The following is a 19690-nucleotide window of genomic DNA, read 5'->3' on the forward strand; positions in this document are numbered from 1 at the left end:
AGTACAGATAATAATACAAAAAGCCCACTCGTCTCTCAGTTATATGATATAAAGTATTAGGACTGCATAGGTATTACCTGAACCTGTCACTGTATGTTGTGTTTGCAACGATTTCGTTTTAAAAAAGTAACACCAGGTTTCGGAAAACTATTCACTGAAGGCTTAACTCAGGAAGTGTATATAATCGCATCAGGAAGAAATACAGTACACAAAGTTTGTATATTAATTACTGTAAGTATTTAGTATGGAAACGTTTTCTTGAAAAACTAAGGAGTTTTGAGCATGCTGCATTGTTAAAAGCTTTCACCTAAGGCCGCTCTTTGATGTAAACAAAGTAATTAAAAATATTTTAAAACAACAATATTAATGGCATGCAGATTGAATTTCACGTCTTAATGGAATGTCTTATTATCTATTTTTTTCTATACAGTAAGTTCTGTTTTTATATATATATTGTTTCGCTTTTACTACTCTGTTTCACTAATACCGTTAATAACAATATTAATTTAATATTCAGTATAATAAGTCAAAAACGGTTTTCAGATCATATCAATTCTTTTTTAATTTTTATTTTAGATTATGGCAGAGGAGCAAGAACTTTTAGAGCTTCCGGCTCTAGGACTTCCTTTTGCGCTTGGCACGTTATATAATGCGAACAGAAACCAAATAGTTCCAGCAATTTCACTATGGGAAGACGCACATGTACATGAGCGTAGCAACATCACACACAACACAGATATGACAACTTTAGATTCTTTGGAATCAAAGATGGATTGCCTTGACATTAGAGGCAATTTGATAATCAGAGCCTTCGCAAACACATTGCAAATCAAAGGTTCCGGGGCATTTCTGAAAGATAAGAAAACTTCAAACACGCAAGCGAGGATAATACTTGAGACTAGAGGTACAACAAAGGATGTGTTTTTATCAAAAAAAGATTTTTCGAAGGAAAAGGTTGATCATGAATATATCAGAAACAGTGGAGCAACACATGTTGTTGTTAGAATAACGTATGGCTATCAATTCTTCTTGATGCTAGAGAAAAACTGTGAAAGTATAGAGGAGAAGTTAAAAACTGAAGGAAATCTTCAAGTTAAAATTGGTAACGTCCTTTTACAAGGCGAAGCCGCAGGCCACGGATCGTATGAACTAAACGAAAAAAATTTACTACACGAGTTGAATGTTATAATTTATGGCAATGTACAAATTACATCAAACCCGGTATCCTTTGAAGATGCCATAAGGATTTATAAAAGAATTCCAGAGTTGGTGAAAGACAGGGAATGCCCAATGACAGTCTATCTTCTTCCACTGGCCTCTATATGTTCATCTTTACCTAAGGTATGCAGTCAGATTAACGAAGATTTGCTGAATAATCTAACAGAATTTTTTGAAGACATCAGCAACTTAGAAATGGCACTCAGTGGTATACAGACTTCTTATATCGCTAAAAGAGAGCCAAGAATACAAAACAAGGCTAAAAATCTGTCAACTATGTTAAATGAGCACAAAGTCTGGCTGCAGATGAAGCTGCATAAGATAATAAGTGATCCTAAGATTGAGAAAGATTTTTCAGAATCAGAACAAATACAAAATATCCTGATAAAGCATGAAAATTCGCCATTCTCAAACGAAATTTTTGGCAGGTGTGTTTCAAACATTGAGAAAGAAGTACGTTTCATAGAAAATCTAGTGAGAATGCTTACATTCAGCTATGGGAGTGAAAACAGCGGTGACGACACAAACATGAAAGCAGGAGAAGGTGGTAGAAATGGAATTACTATTGATATCCTGTCAGACGAAACCGAGTTTCTGATCCCTTCTGACAAATCTAAAGTCTCTGTGCTAGAGATACCCATCATTACAGCAGAAGATGATCTACTAAAGGAAATGCAAAAGTACGATCCGGACAATGACAACGAATTGGCACCTTGCAAGGTAGAGTCATGGACATCGCCATTCGAGGACAAAAAAATTCAACGGAAGATTCTAAAATGCGCCAAGGATTTTGTAAAATTGACACGCTCATGTGAAAATGAAGCCAACAAAAGCCCTGTGAAGTTTATATGTGTGTTTAAAGAATATAAAAGAGGAGAAAAACCAACAATACACAGACACTCTTAATTGACTAAATAAATTATTAAATCCTGATTTTTAAGAACCTTAAAATAGTATGTCAAAATAAACATTAAGTATCAAAATACAGAATATTAACAAATGTACCAGCTTTTTCACCGACTCTGTTTGTTAACATGTCACCATAGAACAAGTTAATTACACTGAATTTGTAATATAATTCATGTTTACGCTATATATTATTCATCGGTATATTTGTATCTGATCTGATGGGTTTACTCAGTAATGTTACAAATTTCTTGAGATTGCGAACCTTAAATTAGAACCTTTTTTTATATGAAAAAGACTCTAGTGCAAACACATATTGATACATAGGTTACACCATCAGTTTATTTTATTTACTGTTCTCTCTCTCTCTCTATCTCCTTTAAAATTGTTATTCTCGATGACGAAATCGGTGGCTAAAGCTGACTGGGTCTTTCCATTTTTGCAATTTCTCAATTTTGAGTGAGTTACAACTTGACTCATAGCTTGTCTAAAACTTCCATTATTCAAAGAAATAAGATACTGCTTATATCTGATTAGACTTTCCGTTTTTTTTTTGGTAAGGCATTTGCAGACAATTTTTTTCTTCTTTTAAATGTATGTATTTGTTGTTGCTTTTTAATGTTTCGAAATATGATAACTTTATAATTGAAAACGTGGAATATTTGCACGATTTACCGAATGAATGACTTTGCTATTGAAAGTTAAGTTGAAACTGAGGTCCTCTGTTTGACTGATGAAAGTGAAAGATGTTAGTATATGTGTCCGAAACATTGATCTTAATTTAGTGCAAATTTTTCACCTTTAATCGATGGCCTTGACTTTCATAGAACGACAGTTCTGGAAAGGTGGACACCAAAGTAATGATTGATATTTTAGTGAAAGTAGTAATAATTATGAAGCGTCAGCAGAGTTCTAATCAACAAACATTTGGAGTTCCTTTCGTTTACAGATTCCCAATTTTGTTTTCCTATATTGATTACTGATGCGATCTTTAAAGTAATGAAATAATCTCTTTTTTGCTAGCATTGTGAACGACAGAAATATATTGATGATGATAGTAGTATATAGGTACGATTCAGCCTCAGTGGGAATTAGCATTACAGACCCCCCCCCCCGGGACTATTTAGCCTCAATGGAAATTTAACATGGAGAAAAATCGTGGGACTGTTTAGCCTCTAGGGAATTTAACATGGAGAAAAATCGTGGGACTGTTTAGCCTCAAGGGAATTTAACATGGGAAATAGATTTTGGGACTGTTGAGCGACAAGGGGAATTGAACATGGGAATATGGGACTGTATAGCGTCAAAGGAATTTAAACAGGGTGGGACTGTATAGCGTCAAGGGAAATTTAACATGGGATTTTTTTTTTTTTAAAAAAAAAAATAAAAAAGGGGTGGGCAATGGAAAGTCATTCTCTTTTCGAGACCTATGGGTGGCCCTGAAAAGGGCCTTTGGGTTTATGTTAATGTATCCATTAACATAAAGGGCACCGCATTGGTCTTCTTCTTGTCCTTAGGCTGCGTCTCACTGTAGGACCGTAAATCAGGACTCTTTTGAGGCATCCTTGTCTTTCTACGTAGATCCTACGTATCCACAGACTGGTGTCTGTCCTGTGGACAACTGTCCACTTGGATCGGACATACATGGGTATGTCCGTCCGGAACATCATTGAAGACACAAGCGTAGAAGATTGCACATCGGTCCACATCTTGAGGCACCGAGAACAGTTGAATCAATGCAGTGAACTGCACTTATTTATAGGTAGAGGTAGGATTGAAACGGATTGAGTTTGTTGACCAATCCAAACATGCGTTACAAAATTCAGTCAGCCCGCATCCAATCCGAAGAGAGCAGTCTGTGACGTCACGTGGTCTATAGAGATTCGCTAGCGCCTGTGTGCAGTCAATCTATGCGACAGTGATTCAACATGACGGAAACTCAGAAAACGATAAATTGGGGTGCACCAGCAGTGGAGACCGCCCAAGGGAACCCGGACTTACGTTCACAAGAGGTAAATGGGATTTTGTGGATCTTCTTACCTCGTAAGAATTTGTTCCGGAACCTTCGTTACCTTCTTCATTACCGAAATTGGAGAATTTTAGACAGAGACAGAAAGAAGAATTGGAGAAATTTATACAACTACAAAAGGAAGCGGAACAAGCTTTTCTCCTACAGCAACAGCAGCAAGAAGAAGAGGTAAGAAAAAAACAACAACAAGAAGAAGTAGCAGCAAAGAAACAAGAGGGTGAAAATCAAACGGTCACGGTACTGTTGGACATTTCAGCGGAGTTAAGAAGTCTGAAACAAATGTATCAGACTTCTTTATTACGACCGAAGAGAATACGACCTTCCCGAGCTAAACACGTCAACCCTGTGACTAAGCCTACCGTACCACCCTTAGTGATTTCAAACCAATCATCATCATCAACAGTACGCAGTCCAGAAGTAGGCCTTGGCCGTGGCAAAGGCTTAAGACAGTTAAAGTTGATTGCTTAAACTCACCTCTACACCAAAAACCAAAGGCCCTTTTCAGGGCCACCCACGTCTCTCGAAAAGAGATAGACTTTCAATTGCCAATAACTCAAAAATCAAGAAAAAAAAACCATTTTACCCCTATAGTAGGTGTATATGAGTGCGTGAGAGTAGCTTCTTATTTAAAATCAAAACTCAAAGACACTTACCTTATATAATTAATGTATTCTTTTGTCAATATTTACAATTCAATTCACATTTCATAACCCAACACTTTAAGTTCATAAACTTCTTCTGTCTCATTGTTTAGTCTCTCTGTTTTTTAAATTTCTTCACCGTCACAGTCTTTTCCTCCTCTTCCTCCTAACTTTCTTCTCTTCTTCTTTTCTTCTCCTGTTTCTTTTTCTTTACCCGGCTGCTTTCTTCCTCTGAAGAATCCCTCTCTTCTGAAGAAGAATCCCTCTTTTCTTCTGACTCCTCTTGTTTCTTTTTTGGGCAATCTGGAGACCAATGTCCTTTTTCTTGACAATAATAACAGGTATCTTGACTTTTGTCTTTTCTAACCCCTTTTTTTCTTTTTTGATGGTCTGGACACTCTGAAGACCAATGCCCTTTCTTCTGACAGATATAGCAAGTATCTTGACTTTTATCTCGAAAGGAAGGAGAGTAGTCCGTCGGCTGGTCTGAAGAGAATTTTCTAATGACCCCTCGCAAAGCTCTGATGAAACGTTCGATTTGGCTAGTCTCTTCCATCGTTGTGCTCGGTTAGAGAGTGAAATGAATAGTGAAAGGACAAGACACACACCATTTTATATACTCTGGTCTGCCATGACTATAATATTAGCCCATGGTGTTTAAACTTTAGTCATTTGACGTTTTTCACTCAAGATGAAACGATCCAATTCATTTGAGAAGAAAGAAGAAGAAAGTAAGAGGCAGAAACGTGATCTATCGCCTCGTACCAGGGCTGAAGTCTTGGCACAAATTCATGCCAGTGATTTTGAAGAGGACATGAGTGAGCCAGAATCCGAACCCTCTAAACAAAGTTCACCACCCTTAGACAACCCTGAAAAGTACTATTCCATTCGAGAGACGGAAAAGCGCTCCTCTAGAAAATTTAGAACCACGGCTTACAAATACACAGTGAAATTTAAAGATTTCAAGTACCGTTAGAGAAAGCAGAAGGGTTCATCACTGGGGTGTGGGATTCTTTGCTCACCGCACTCAAGCGACAATGTCAACCCAAACAAGACGATCGCTTGAGACTTTCCATACAACACGCCGGTTTGAAATCCCCTGTTTGGATCGAGTTTAGCAGACCCGCAGAATTGACCGCTTCCAAAGTCATGGACAAGATTCAACACGTGCAACAATCTAATGACCAGTTTGACATCACCGATGGTAAAGCCACACTGGACATGACCCACGTCTGTCCTCCTCAAGAGACCGGACAACGCAATAAGGTGTTACTGGTGAACGACCTTCGCAGTACCAAAAAGAGTCTCGTCCAAATTCACAATTCTCGAGACCAGATGTGTTTAACCCGAGCCATCGTGGTGGGACGAACCTATGCCAACAAGAACGACACGACAGAATGGAAAAGAGCCTGGAAAACTATTCGACAATCGGACCCGTCCAAACAACGAAACGAAGCAGAACTCCTGTTGCAACAAGCTGACCTATCCAAAGACACACCCTGCGGCATTCCTGAAATACAAAAATTGCAAGATGTCCTAGTTCCACGCTACACCTTGAAAGTGCACCCTCAAGAAGTGCGTGGGCCTCTGTTGTTTCGAGGCCAAGACTTTACGGACGGAAAATACATTCATGTCTATTATCACGATGACCATTTCGATACCATTACCAGTATCACTGCATTCCTGGGATACGGCTATTACTGTGAGAAATGTGACCATGGTTATAATAATCGAGAGCAACACAAACATTGCGGATTGAAATGCTCAGGATGTTTGGCCTCTCCACCCTGTCTGAGCAAAGGACAAGAAAGAGTACATTGTCCTGCTTGTCTGCGCACGTTTGTCAGCCCTGCCTGTTACCAACAACATCTGAAGACGCAAGGTTCACAGCAGAAATGTGCTTGTCAACTCCTGAGATTGTGCCCTACCTGTGGACAAGGCCTATGTACCAATATTGTCAAGGCACACGTATGTCGAGGAAAGAAAAAATGTCACATTTGTCACCACATCGTGGACTTGGAACACCAATGCTACGTGCAAAAAATACCAACCCCCACCAGAGAAAGAGGACGGTCACAAGAAGAAAGGCAATTTCATCTTTTTCGATTTCGAATGCATGCAAGAGACCGGCATTCACATTCCTAATTTCTGCGTGGCTCATCAAGCGTGCGAGAAGTGCATTCAGGAACCTATCTTCAGTCATTGCCCTCACTGCAGTAAGATTCCCGAGGGCGTGAAAAAATCTTTCGAGGACCGAACACGTTAGCCGATTTTGCCCAATGGGTCTTAGACCCCATCGACAAGACGTGGAGCCAAGAGGACATCGAACGTTACGGAGATTGTCATCGTCATGCCACGGTGATGGCTCACAATTTCTACGGATATGATGCACAGTTTCTTCTCAGATACTATACGGAACAAGGCACCGAGCGTCCTAAAGTGACTTTGAACGGAGCCAAAATCATTTTCATGCAAGTGGGACAAGTACAGTTTAAAGATCCGATGAGCTATTTGGCCATGCCTTTGAGCCGAATGCCTAAAACGTTTGGAATGACAGAAATGGCTAAATGGTACTTTCCACACTTTTTCAATACGGAAGCCAATCAACATGCCGTTCTACCCCATTTACCTGAGGCTCACTATTACGACCCCGACAACATGCCTACCGAACAACGAGAAGCTTCCTACGCTGGTACCAGGCTCACGCCTCCGACCCTTTCGACTTTCAGGAAGAAATGCTAAAATATTGTCGTTCCGACGTGGACATTTTACGGCGATGCTGTGGAAAATTTCGAGAACTGTTCATGGAACACGGAGGGGTCGATCCTTTGAAAAAAGCTTGCACCATTGCCAAAGCGTGTTCCTTAGTGTATCGACAACGATTCATGCCTGAAAACACCGTGGCTGTCGTCAGTCCTCAAACGACCAACTATGTCAAACGTCAATACTCGGTCAAAGCCCTACGTTGGTTACATTACTTGTGCGACAAGGAAGACAAATGGATTCAGCATGCCCGCAACGGAGGGGGTGAAAAGACCATCGGAACGTATTCGGTAGATGGCTGGGACTTAGAAAACCCCAAGATCGTGTAAGAGTTTAACGGTTGCTTATTTCACGGATGTCCCGTCTGTTACCCTGATCGTAGCACTAAAAATCAGTTTTTACAACGAACCATGGAAGACTTGTACCAGGACACTTGTCAGCGACGCCTAAAGTTAGAACAGGAAGGATACCAAGTGATGGAAATGTGGGAACACGAGTACGATCACCGTTTGAAAACCGATCCCGAGTTTAAACGCCTCGTGGAAAGTTACCAGTTCATGGACCCCCTGAACCCGAGGGATAGTTTGTACGGAGGAAGGACCAATGCCACCTGTTTGCTGTACCAAGCCGACGAAGAGAAAGGAGAAGAAATCAAATACTTGGACGTGTGTTCGCTGTATCCTTACGTGTACCAATATTGTAGCTTTCCTGCAGGGCACCCACAATTGTTCATCGAACACATCGACCTGAAAAACATTCGACAATACGAAGGCTTGATCAAGTGCAACGTCCTGCCTCCCATGGACTTGTACCATCCCGTCTTACCTCACCATTGCCAAGGCAAACTGATGTTTCCTTTGTGCCGTACTTGTGCCGAAACGTGCAACCAAGACCAACCTTGTCAGCACACCCAGGAAGAACGGGCTTTGACGGGAACCTGGGTCAGCGTAGAATTGTTCAAAGCTCTGGACATGGGATACCAACTGTTAGAAGTGTACGAAATTTGTCACTTTCCCAAGACACAACAATATAACAAAGGTGACCCCACGCAGAAAGACATTTTCGCCGACTACGTGGATGCCTTTTTGAAACTGAAGCAAGAAGTCAGCGGCTATCCTTCCTGGTGTCACACTTCCGAAGACGAAAAGACATTCAAAGAGAAATACTATGAACAAGAAGGCATCACTTTAGATCACATCGAGAAAAACGAAGGCAGGCGATCGTTTGCCAAAGTGATGTTAAATTGCTTGTGGGGTAAAATGGCACAACGTCCGTGTTTACCCAAGACGGAGTATTTGACAGAACCTTCCCGCTACTTTCAGATGATTCACGACAAAACCAAATTCATGAAACACGTGGACGTCGTTCACGAGGATTTGATCTTGGTCAATTACGAAGAAGATCTGGACTTTGTGCAAGACGACCCTTTTGGAAATGTCATCATTGCGTCTTACGTGACAGCTCATGCTCGCTTAAAATTGTACGAAGCTTTAGAACTGTTGGGGGAACGCGTCCTGTACTTTGACATGGACAGTTGCATTTACATCCATCACCCGAGTCAACAGCACCCTGACATCGAAGGAGACCGTTTAGGAGCCTGGACAGACGAGCATCCCGACGACAAGATTCTAAGTTTCGTCAGTGGCGGTCCAAAAAATTACGGCTACGAATACCGGGAACCACAAGGAGAAGTGCACACGAAGTGTAAAGTGAAAGGATTGACTCTGAATTATCGTACCAGTCGAGTGGTCAACTTTGGGGTACTGAAAGAAGCCTTGCAGTCTGGAAAAGATCAACACTTTAAAGTGACCACCTATCAACCGAACAAGATTGTACGTTTACCCACTCACCACATCGTCAGTCGACCCTTGGAAAAAGCTATCAAATCGTGTACCAGAAGCGAGTGCGAGTACCCAACCACTTTACTTTGCCGTATGGGCACGGTTGGTATAAAACATTGGGTGTAAGAGGATAGCCACCCACCAGAACAATGACTTCGCCACAGCAAGAATCGAGTGAGAAACCCGATGAGAACTCCAAGTTCAAACCCTACCATTTTTCAGTCTTCTTACCTGACTATTGTGATTGTGCCCGTCGATTGGACACGTCTCAGAAATGGCCTACGGATAGGGAAGGATTACCTTCTTTGCATGTTTTAGAGTGAAATCTCAATGGGTGACTGTAGAACTTTTTTGCCGAGAAATTCACAAGAGGAAAGTGAAAAAAGTCAACCAGTGTGTTAGATTTCTTTGGGTCAAGTGTGTATTACTCTAGACCGTTTACATCAAAGGAGTTCAGTGACATTCTTGGACGTTACCCTGAATGGCAGTGGTCAGAAATTACTCACTATGTGTATTAATTTTGCTCTAGGAGAAGATTGTGAATTGTACGGACTGACCTATTCATGGATACTTTACAAGAGAACATTCGTGCTTTGCCTGTGGAGTTGAGAGAACGCATTTACCGAGAGCTGGTGAAAATACAAGTGAAACGTAAGGAACAGTTGCATCCGTTACGTCACCAGATCTTTAACCACTGGTACCTGAATGGTATAAGAGAACTGATTCGTCAGAAATTGTTTCAGTGGTCAGACTTTGTTCAATACTTCCAGGCCCCCGATGATCCACGTGTTGATCATTTTGGTTACTTCGAGATTCACCTAGTGCAACGCATTGAGGAAGATAAGGTAAAGGATTACCGACATATTTTACGTGGAATCTACTTAGCGGAAGAGGAAACTTCTAAACGAACTCTGACGTTTCGGTTACAGTATGCAACATTTAAATTCCCCACTGGAAAACGAAGATCTCTGGCTAGAAAGTACGTGTATTGTTTCCGAAACAAAGAGACTATAAAAACAGGCTGCTATGCCACGACTTTTATCGTATGTAATCCAACAGATTCCGTGGAAGGAACTCAATGACCATATTCAAACCGTGGATCATTACCATCGATTATTACAAGAACTGTATCCATTCAATTTGGTCGACAAATGGTGTGTGTCTTAGTGACTTGTTTTCTGGGATTTCGTTTACCAGCCGATTCCTTGTGGACTCTTTACGAACAGTATTTACCACCCATTCAACATGAAAGTGGTGCCTTTAAATGTTCACGAGAGACTCCTTTTGCTCAAAGCCTTACGTTTTCATCTGGATACTTCTCGACCTCTACGGGAAAAAAAGATTCGTCAACTTTTAGCTACCCAAGACGTGTATGACGATGTGTGTGTAGCTTGTGACTTACATCCCCATTGGACAGATGTCCGTGCCTGGAAAGAATGGGATTTTGAGGCTTGGACCCAAGAAGTGGCCCAGTATGCACGAGAGTTGTTCAAGGAAAAAAGTTACTTTTCAACCTGTGTTAGTGACGGTGCCAGAAGAACCCGTCACCCAGGAATGGACTGTCGTGGACAGGCCTGAAAGACCCTTTCGGGAGGACACTTGTGTGACCTTACCCCCTATAGAACTGGTCAGAACTTTACCCAAAACATGTTGTACAGACACTTGTGTTTATTCCACGTTGATGGTTATCATGTGCCTTTTATCCTTGTACTTAAGCCTTTGGCTTTTATGTATTTTTGTCTTTCGTATTCATGTTTAAAACATTCAATAAACGTGTCCTGAAAAAAAGTATATAAACTCTTGTCTTGTTTGTTTTCGTGTCACAAGTGACATTCCTAACACTATGACTACCTCTGCTGTCTCTGCCCCCTCTTCCTCTACTGTCAAAGTCATCGACGAACACTTAGATCATGCCAGTTGGGAGGCTTTGTATCTTCGCCATCCCTTTAACATGCTCATTGCTGGACCTAGCGGTTCTGGCAAAACCGAATTCGTCAAACGCTTGATCGAACATAAACATCATTTGATCGATCGACCAACTCAGCGGATCGTGTGGTGTTACAAAGAGTGGCAATCGGCGTACAGCCTCTTACGAGAAAGTCAAGGCGATTCCATCGTATTTGTGGAAGGCATTCCTAAAGAAGACGACGGCATCGTCTCTGACTCCCGTCAAACCCATTTGGTCATTTTCGACGACATGTTAGGAGAAGACGAAGAAGAAATTAAACTGTGGTTCACGCGCAAAGGGCATCACCGTAATGCCAGTGTCGTTTACATCACCCAAAATTTGTTTCAACAAAGTAAGCCCATCGCACCATCAGTCTCAATGCGCATTACGTGGTCTTGTTTAAAAGCCCTCGAGATAAATCGCAAGTGCAAGTCTTAGCCAAACAGTTAGGAAAGCCTTGGCTGACTCAGGCGTACGACGATGTCACTCAAACTCCACACGCCTATTTACTCGTCGATATGAAACCTACGACCCCCGATGATTTGCGATTTCGTACCCACTTGTTTCACCACTGGTGCCAAGACGGAGGGCCTGTCCTGTACACGTCTCCGTCCTCGACTTAATTTCACTCCACAAAAAAATCTATAAAAACCTCAGACCCTTTTTGTCTGTCTCACACAACGTCAACATGACGTCCCTTCAGTCGCATCCTCCCGTCAAATTGATTCGTGCCTTGTATGGCATCAGTCGAGAAAAAAATCCACAAATACGAGCTCGTGTCTTTGAAGCTAGTCTCAAAGAAGTCTTACGATGGTTCACGGTGACGGCACGTCAATTACTCCAAGGGATCATTCAGATTCCTCATCAAACCAAACGCTTTTTTGATCGAAACAAAGTCGCTTTGACCCAACTGGCCGATGCCCGCATCGACACTCAAACCAAAAAACAAATCATTTTGAAACCTGGAGGGAGCGGTAGTCTAGGAGGGGTCATCATTCGCTCTCTCTTAACATGGGATCCTAATGCCCCCAAACTTCTCCCCAAGAAAAAAGTCCAACGACAGCCCCAAGAAGAAGAAAAAGACCAGGTCCCCAAGGAGAACTTCTCCAGTGGCGGGACCCTCCTCTTACCAGACACCACCCCGGAAAAAGAAAAGAAGCCCCCAGAAAAAGAAACAGAGAAAAAGTCCCCAGAAAAAGAAAAGTCCACAGAAGAAAACTAGTCGCAAGAGAGGCACTTCGGCCAGGACGCATCCTTACACTCGCAAACCACGATCTGCCACGGCGGTGACTGCGTCTCCGGCAACCTCACGTTCATCCACTTCTCCGTTGATGACACCAAGAACTGAAGAGTACTTGGAGACGTTGATCACACCAAGAACTTCTCCGTTGATGACCCCAAGAACTTCCCCAGTGGCAGGACCCTCCAATTTAGTGGCAGTGGCTGCTGCTCACAAAGTACCTTCTCCCAAAATCAAAGTCCAAGAAAGATCGGGCGTGTTACAAAGTTTACTGGATTTGTCCAAGCAAGAACTGGCTCGATTTAGTCCGTTACGTACCCCTGCACGACGTGTCATGCCTGTCCTGAAGTTGATACGACGTAAAGACAATCAGTGGCGACGCGTTCCAGTATAAAAAGAGGCCTGTGACCAAGTCGGGGTATCAGTGTTTTTGGTGCTGAAGACTCAAAGATGTCACCCTCCAGAAAACATCCCTCTTCTAAACAGCCCCAAGGAAAGAAAAGAAAAGTACTGCCTCCTCGTTTAGTCAAACATGGGGACATGTTATCTGTCCTGTCCAAAGCTTCTCCACCTCTACGAAAAAAACTCATTCAATCAGCCTCCAAAGAGGTCATCGATACCGTGTGCGAATGCTGTTTGAACGTCTTGAAAGGCACGATCCCTTTGTCCAAACACCAGAAACAATGCTTAGGCAAACATCGTCACGTTCTTCGCCAAATGGTTCAAAAGAAAATTCCCATTCGTCAAAAGAAGAAGATGTTGGTCCAACGTGGAGGCATTTTACCCCTCTTGTTAGGTCCCTTACTGAAAGGAGTCTTGGGAACCATGTTGGGAGGACTGATGGGAGCAAGATAAAAAGGCCTTCGGAAGTCCCAAGATCTCAGAATCGACCCCTGACAACCCCATGGAAGGACGAAAACTAGCTTTAGTGCCTTACAAACGATGGATGGAATACCATCGTTGGCAAGAACAACGCACCCCGCATTTACCTCCCAATCCCCATTTGAGCGAGATGTCCCAGTTACAACACGAATTGCAGTCCTTGATGGATCTTCAAGATTTGTCCGAAACAGAAAAATCGCAAAAGTACGGTCAACTCTTGCAACCACTGCAACTCTTTCACCAGAAAGCTTTAGACGAAACAGCTCTACCCCCTCTGAAAGATTTTAAGACCTTGATGAAAAGTCCAGCACCATCACCAGTACCAGTACCACCACTACCAGTGACCAAGACAGAAAAAGGAGAAGAGGAAGAAGAAGAAGGGTTTCAAACTCCACCAGAAAAAGTATGCAAGTTAACAACACTACCTACCTCCAGAATTGGATGGATTAAAAAGATGATGGCCACCCCTTCTTCATCACAAGAGAAAAAGAAAGTGAAGACAGAAGTGAAGACAGAAGTGAAACAAGAACCGATATCCCCTGTTCACACATCCTCCTCCTCGACACCTATTGCCTGTCGCACACGCAAAGCATTGCAATCCAAGAATATACCCCAAGAGAAAAAGAGTAGCATCATCCAAGAGTGGGTGTCTTATTAACAAACAAACACAAAAAAATGGAAAAAGTGTTAGCCAGCATTTACTACGATCCCTCCCATCCTGCAGGTTATGCAGGAGTTCAAAAATTGTATCGTGCTGACAAAATGCATCTGAAAAGTCTCCGTTTACCTCAAGTGCAACGATGGTTACAAGAACAAGCTACCTACACTTTACACAAACCCATTCGACGCAAGCTTTCCAGAAGTCGCACCCGAGTGGAAGGCTTCGATCATCAATGGCAAGCCGATTTAGCCGATGTCTCTCATTTGGCCAGTTACAATCGCGGATACAAATATTTGTTTTGTGTCATCGACGTCTTTTCCAAATTTGCTGGGTCGTGCCCTTGACTTCCAAATCGAGCAGCGAGTTAGTGCGAGCCCTGCAATGGGTGTTGAAACAAAGCGGTCGTCACCCTCTTCGATGGCAAACGGACAAAGGTACCGAATTTCTGAACCAAGCTTTCCAAAAAGAATTAAAGAAACGTGACATTCATTTTTTTACCACTGAGAATCCCGAAACCAAAGCCAGCATCGTGGAACGTTTTCAACGCACTTTGAAAGAACACATGTGGAAATATTTTACGCATCACCACACTCTCAAGTACATCGACATCTTACCACAACTGGTGCAAGCGTACAACCAATCTTACCATCGAAGCATTGGACGTGCCCCGCAAGAAGTGACTCCCGACAACGAAGTGATGGTGTTTGAACGCCTGTTTGGTACGTCCCCGACGAGGGCTGTCCCCAAGAAAAGTGGAGTGTTGGCCGTAGGAGATTGGGTACGCATTGGCAAAACCAAACGCACTTTCGACAAAGGTTACTTACCTAACTGGACCACCGAATTGTTTCGTTTCACTGGACGAGTGCATGGCCGTCATCCTGCCGTCTATAAATTGGAAGACATGAACGGAGAAGTGCTCAAAGGAACGTTTTACTTACCCGGGTTGCAACGTGTCACCAAAAAAGAAGACTACGTGTACGACATCGAAAGCATTCTCGAATGCAGAACCCGTAAAGTGGGTAAACGACGTGTCAAAGAAGTCAAAGTACGTTGGAAAGGATATCCACCCAGTTTTGATTCTTGGATCGACGCTTCGCAAGTCATCGACTATAAAAGAAGTGACCATCATGCCCTTTCACACAGACGCAGCTACGTCGACCACTCCTTCACCTAGTTCTTCTCTGCAAGATTTACAAAAACAACCCTTGTGGGTGTGGTGTGGAGAACGTGTGCCTAAAACGCAAATCGTCTTTTTCTGCCAAATCTTCGTGGTGTATTGTGTCATCGGGGCAGCCATCGCCAATTTGAGTTTGCAACAAGGAGACAAACAATTGTGGACCATTTTATTGAGCAGTTGCATCGGTTACCTGCTTCCCAATCCCTCCCTGAAATTCTCCTCGAACGGGAACATTGTGTCCAGTGCCAGTGCCAGTCACCACTCCAATAATAACAACAACAACAACAACAACAACCCCATTTTGGGCGGAGACACACCTCTGACGTCCAGTAACCCCTCGGACAGCCACAGAACTCTGGAATTATGAGTTACCAAAACCAATTTTACTTAACCTTACCCAGTGACAGTTCCATGGAGGTGTTTCCCAAGAACACGTTGTGCTGTTACACGGCCAAATTACCTCAGGCCATCCCCTTAGATCACGAAGCCCATTGGGAAGTGGCTTTTGTGGAAATCATTCACCCGTCCCAAGTCCTCAATGTCCTTCCCAATCAAAACTTTTTTGATGTGGAAGTTTATGACGAGCAAATGCAACAGTACTTGGATACCCATGGCAAATATGACAAGAAAACCCCTGGCACAAAAAATCAAAAGTACACCACCTATCACTTGTTCATTCCCCCAGGCTACTATTTTAGTGGTCAACATTTGGTGAACACCATTACCTCCAGGTTTAATGTCGTGTTTCTGAAAGCTTTGGAAAGTGTCAAAAAAAGTGTCACTATGGAATACCACAAAGCAGCTCGTCGCTTCTTGATGAAATTTGACGGGAGTAACATCCTGTCCATTTTATTTTGTCCTGAATTGTTTGACATGTTGGGCGGAGACATGGACATGAGAATGGCCATGCTCAAGAAAAACGAATTACCAATCGTTTACGACAACGAGTCTTTTAGCAAGTTATTTCGTGCCCCGGTAGAACTGAGCCAAGGACTGAATTTGATGTTTGTGTACTCCGATGTGGTGGAGTACAACGTGGTGGGTCACACCTCCGTACCGTTACTGCGTGTCATTCCTTTCGAAGTGGATTCTGCCACGAACGCTGACGAGGAAGGTGGAAACACTTACCACGTTCACCGCGAATTTGTACATCCTCACTATTTGCCTGTCAGTAAGTCTTATTTGGACACGGTCAACATTGCTATAAAAGGAGATCTAGGACAAAATATTCCCCGACACCAAAGGAAAAGTCATGGTGAAACTCCATTTTCGAAAACGGTTCTCTCACGACTCGTAAGTTATGTGTCTAGTGTACCGAGGGGTTGCTCGACAGCGAGGACACGGTTTAGGAGATATGCTGAAATCGGCCTTTCGTTCGGTGGCCCCAGTCTTGAAACCGATGGTGACACGAGGATTGCACGCCTTGAAAGATGCGGCACTGACACAAGGCAAAGAATTTCTCCAAAATGTCATCATTGACAAACAAAACCCTAAAGAAGCCTTCATGAGGGCAGGCAAAAATGTCTTGCTGCAAACGGGCAAAGACCTTTTGGGCCAACGAGAAACACCTATAAATGCCCTGGACGCTACCGAGTCAGGCATTCAGCAAGGACAAGGCAGAAAGAGACGACGAAGAAAACATCCTTTCACCAGACTTCACACGTCTAAAGCTAGAAAGACAAAGAAAAGAAGAACCGTTCGAGACTTAGACGTTTTCTATTATTGAGAAAGAACAAAATGATGCACCGAGAATCTTGCGCTTGTTCCAAGTCGGAACTGGATCTGTTTGCCATGCCCCCCACCATGATGACCATGCAAGAATCCCAGTGGGTGGAATTTCACCCCGTCTCCTCTTTGACAGCCTCAGCTCCCATCGAGTTTGAAATCAAAGGACAGCCCGAAGATTACATCGATCTGAATAGCAGTTACTTGTACCTGAACGTCAAAGTTGTCGATGAGGATAATACGCCCCTAGATGGTGATGAAGTAATAGCTCCCGTCAACAATTTCATGCATTCCTTGTTCAGTGGAGTGGACTTGTACTTGAATAACAAACTAGTCAGTAGCAGCATGGATACTTACCCTTATCGAGCGTACCTGGAAAATCTCTTGACGTACGGAATAGACGCCAAGAACACTCATCTCAATGCCTGTGTGGTATGGGAAGCTGACGATGCAGGCCAGTTTGAAGAATTCGAAATTAATACAACCAAAGAACACAATGCGGGATTTGTAGAACGAAGAGACAGAATCAAAAGTGGAGATAGTTTAGAACTGATGGATCGTTTGCATTTGGACATGTGGTTACAAGAAAAGTATTTGCTGAACGGAGTGAATCTCCGCCTGAGACTGAATCGTAGTAGTGCCGCTTTCCATTTGATAGGTACTAGTGCTTGCAAAACTGTCATCGAGGAAGCCAAGCTCTACGTACGACGCGTGGAAGTGTTACATAAAGTGGGTAACGACATCAGTCAGACGTTGAGCAGAACGACCGCCAAGTATCCCATACGACGCGTGGAAGTGAAAACCTTCACCATTCCTACGGGGCTGCGATCCATGATCGAAGATCATTTGTTCCAAGGACAGTTACCCAAACGTTTGATCCTTGGTATCGTCGAGAATGCAGCCTTCAACGGAGCTTTGGCTAAAAATCCTTTCCACTTTAAACACTTTGACGTGTCCAAGATCGAAGTCAGTCGCGATGGCAAGACCTTGTGTACCCGACCTTTCGAACTTAACTTTGACAAGAAGAATTACTTGAGGTCGTACTTGTCCCTGTACGAAGCCACCGGTCAGTTAGGAACCAACACCAGTCACGGCATTACGTACGAGGATTACGCAGGAGGCTACGCTTTGTGGGCTTTCGATTTCACTCCAGACCAAGGCAGCGACGAGGGACATTTCCACCCTATAAAATCTGGCCAGATTCGTGTGGAAATTTAGTTTACTACAAGTCTAACAGAGACGGTGAACGTCCTCCTGTATGCAGAATTCGATAATACCATAGAAATCAACAGTTTGAGAGAAGTCATTCTAGACTATTAGAAGCCATGGAAGACTGTTATCCCTCTTTGCCTAGTGGAGAAACTTTGGAGATGGAATGTGAGGAGACCGTGGAAGGAGAATCCCAAGACAAAGACGGCGAAGTTATGATGAAGTCAAGATGGCCAGAACAAGAAGCGAATTTAGTCTCCTGTTTTGCCAAACACTTGGTCGAAAAAATGACGGAATTGATCAAGAAAGAATGCTATGGATGTCAAAACGATCATCCCAGTCAAATTCAATACGATAAATGCCTGATGCTGAGTCAAGAAGAAAAACTGGATGAGTATCTGGACGAAGCTTGGAGTCTCATCTCGGACGAAGTCGTGTTGCATCAGTATTATAAAGACTTGCGTGAACATTCTTGTCCACCATTAACCACGCAAGAGATTCATCGTATCGAAGCTGTCCTGAATCAGAGTGGGGAGACGAAACGAAGAAACGGTTATTTGTCAGATATTTTCAAGCAAAAAGTCAGGATCGAATTGATGACTTATTATTACCTGTGAAGAAGAAAAAAACACAAAACATGGATACCTGGGAACTTTATTACCTTTTGAACTACAGTTCGTATACGGCTTCTTGGAATCCTGTCGTCTGTGCTAAAGATGAACTCCCTCATCGCAAACCTCAAGACCATCTAGCTTATGTGATCAACACGGACGACAGTCATCTCCCAGGAACCCACTGGGTAGCCGTCTACTTTCCTCAAGAAGGATGTGTGGAATATTTCGATTCGTACGGATTGCCCCCTTTGGAAGACGATATCATTGACTTTATGAGAAGAAATGCTCAGACTACCCGATTCAATAATGTGAAATTAGAAGGCACAGATTCCTTGGTGTGTGGACAATATTGTGTGTATTTTCTGCATCATCGCAGCCTGGGCTATTCCTTAGAACATTTAGTGACTCATTTTGATCCTCGTTCTTCTTCTAGAAATGATGTGAAAGTAGATCGATGGTTTTGTGACCATTATCCTTATCTTTTGTCTCAAGCTAGGAAACGTAGTGTCCATCAATGGCCTAATGACTTCCAACAGTGGAAATCACAATTTCATTCACAACGTTGTCAGCCCTGTTTAAAGTAGAGTGTGAATTGAAAAAATGTTTGTCATTTGAAAAAAAATGTTTGATGCTTTATTGTTGGATTATTGTTAAAAATGTTAGAGTTGTTGGTTAGTGTTAAGTGATTTTGAATAAAAAATGTTGTGTTTGAAAAAAATGCCTTTGTCTTTTGTTTGGCTATAAGAATGTTGATTCATGCTCTTTCACTTCTCTCTATCTCTCTCATGACACTCATTGATCGTTCCGGCTCGAAAACCGTAGAGGGATGTTTTCCT

General features: G+C 42.7%; 1 protein-coding gene across 2 annotated transcripts; it reads left to right on the forward strand.

The window, feature by feature from the left end:
- Positions 1-2: 2 nt before the first annotated feature.
- LOC149794821 (neoverrucotoxin subunit beta-like) lies at positions 3-2222 on the forward strand. Of its 2 annotated transcripts, none has more exons than XM_089964477.1 (2): positions 3-231; positions 577-2222. In XM_089964477.1, the coding sequence occupies exons 1-2, from the start codon at positions 94-96 to the stop codon at positions 2122-2124; spliced, it is 1686 nt and encodes a 561-aa protein (XP_089820603.1). In that variant the 5' UTR covers positions 3-93; the 3' UTR covers positions 2125-2222. The 2 variants fall into 2 exon arrangements, with proteins under 2 accessions (XP_089820603.1, XP_089820604.1); XM_089964478.1 differs by having other exon boundaries at positions 3-213.
- Positions 2223-19690: the final 17468 nt, after the last annotated feature.

This window comes from Sinohyriopsis cumingii, chromosome 7 (genome assembly GCF_028554795.1).
Source record: "Sinohyriopsis cumingii isolate HCF-2022 chromosome 7, ASM2855479v2, whole genome shotgun sequence".
In the NCBI taxonomy this organism is placed as follows: Eukaryota; Metazoa; Mollusca; class Bivalvia; order Unionida; family Unionidae; genus Sinohyriopsis; species Sinohyriopsis cumingii.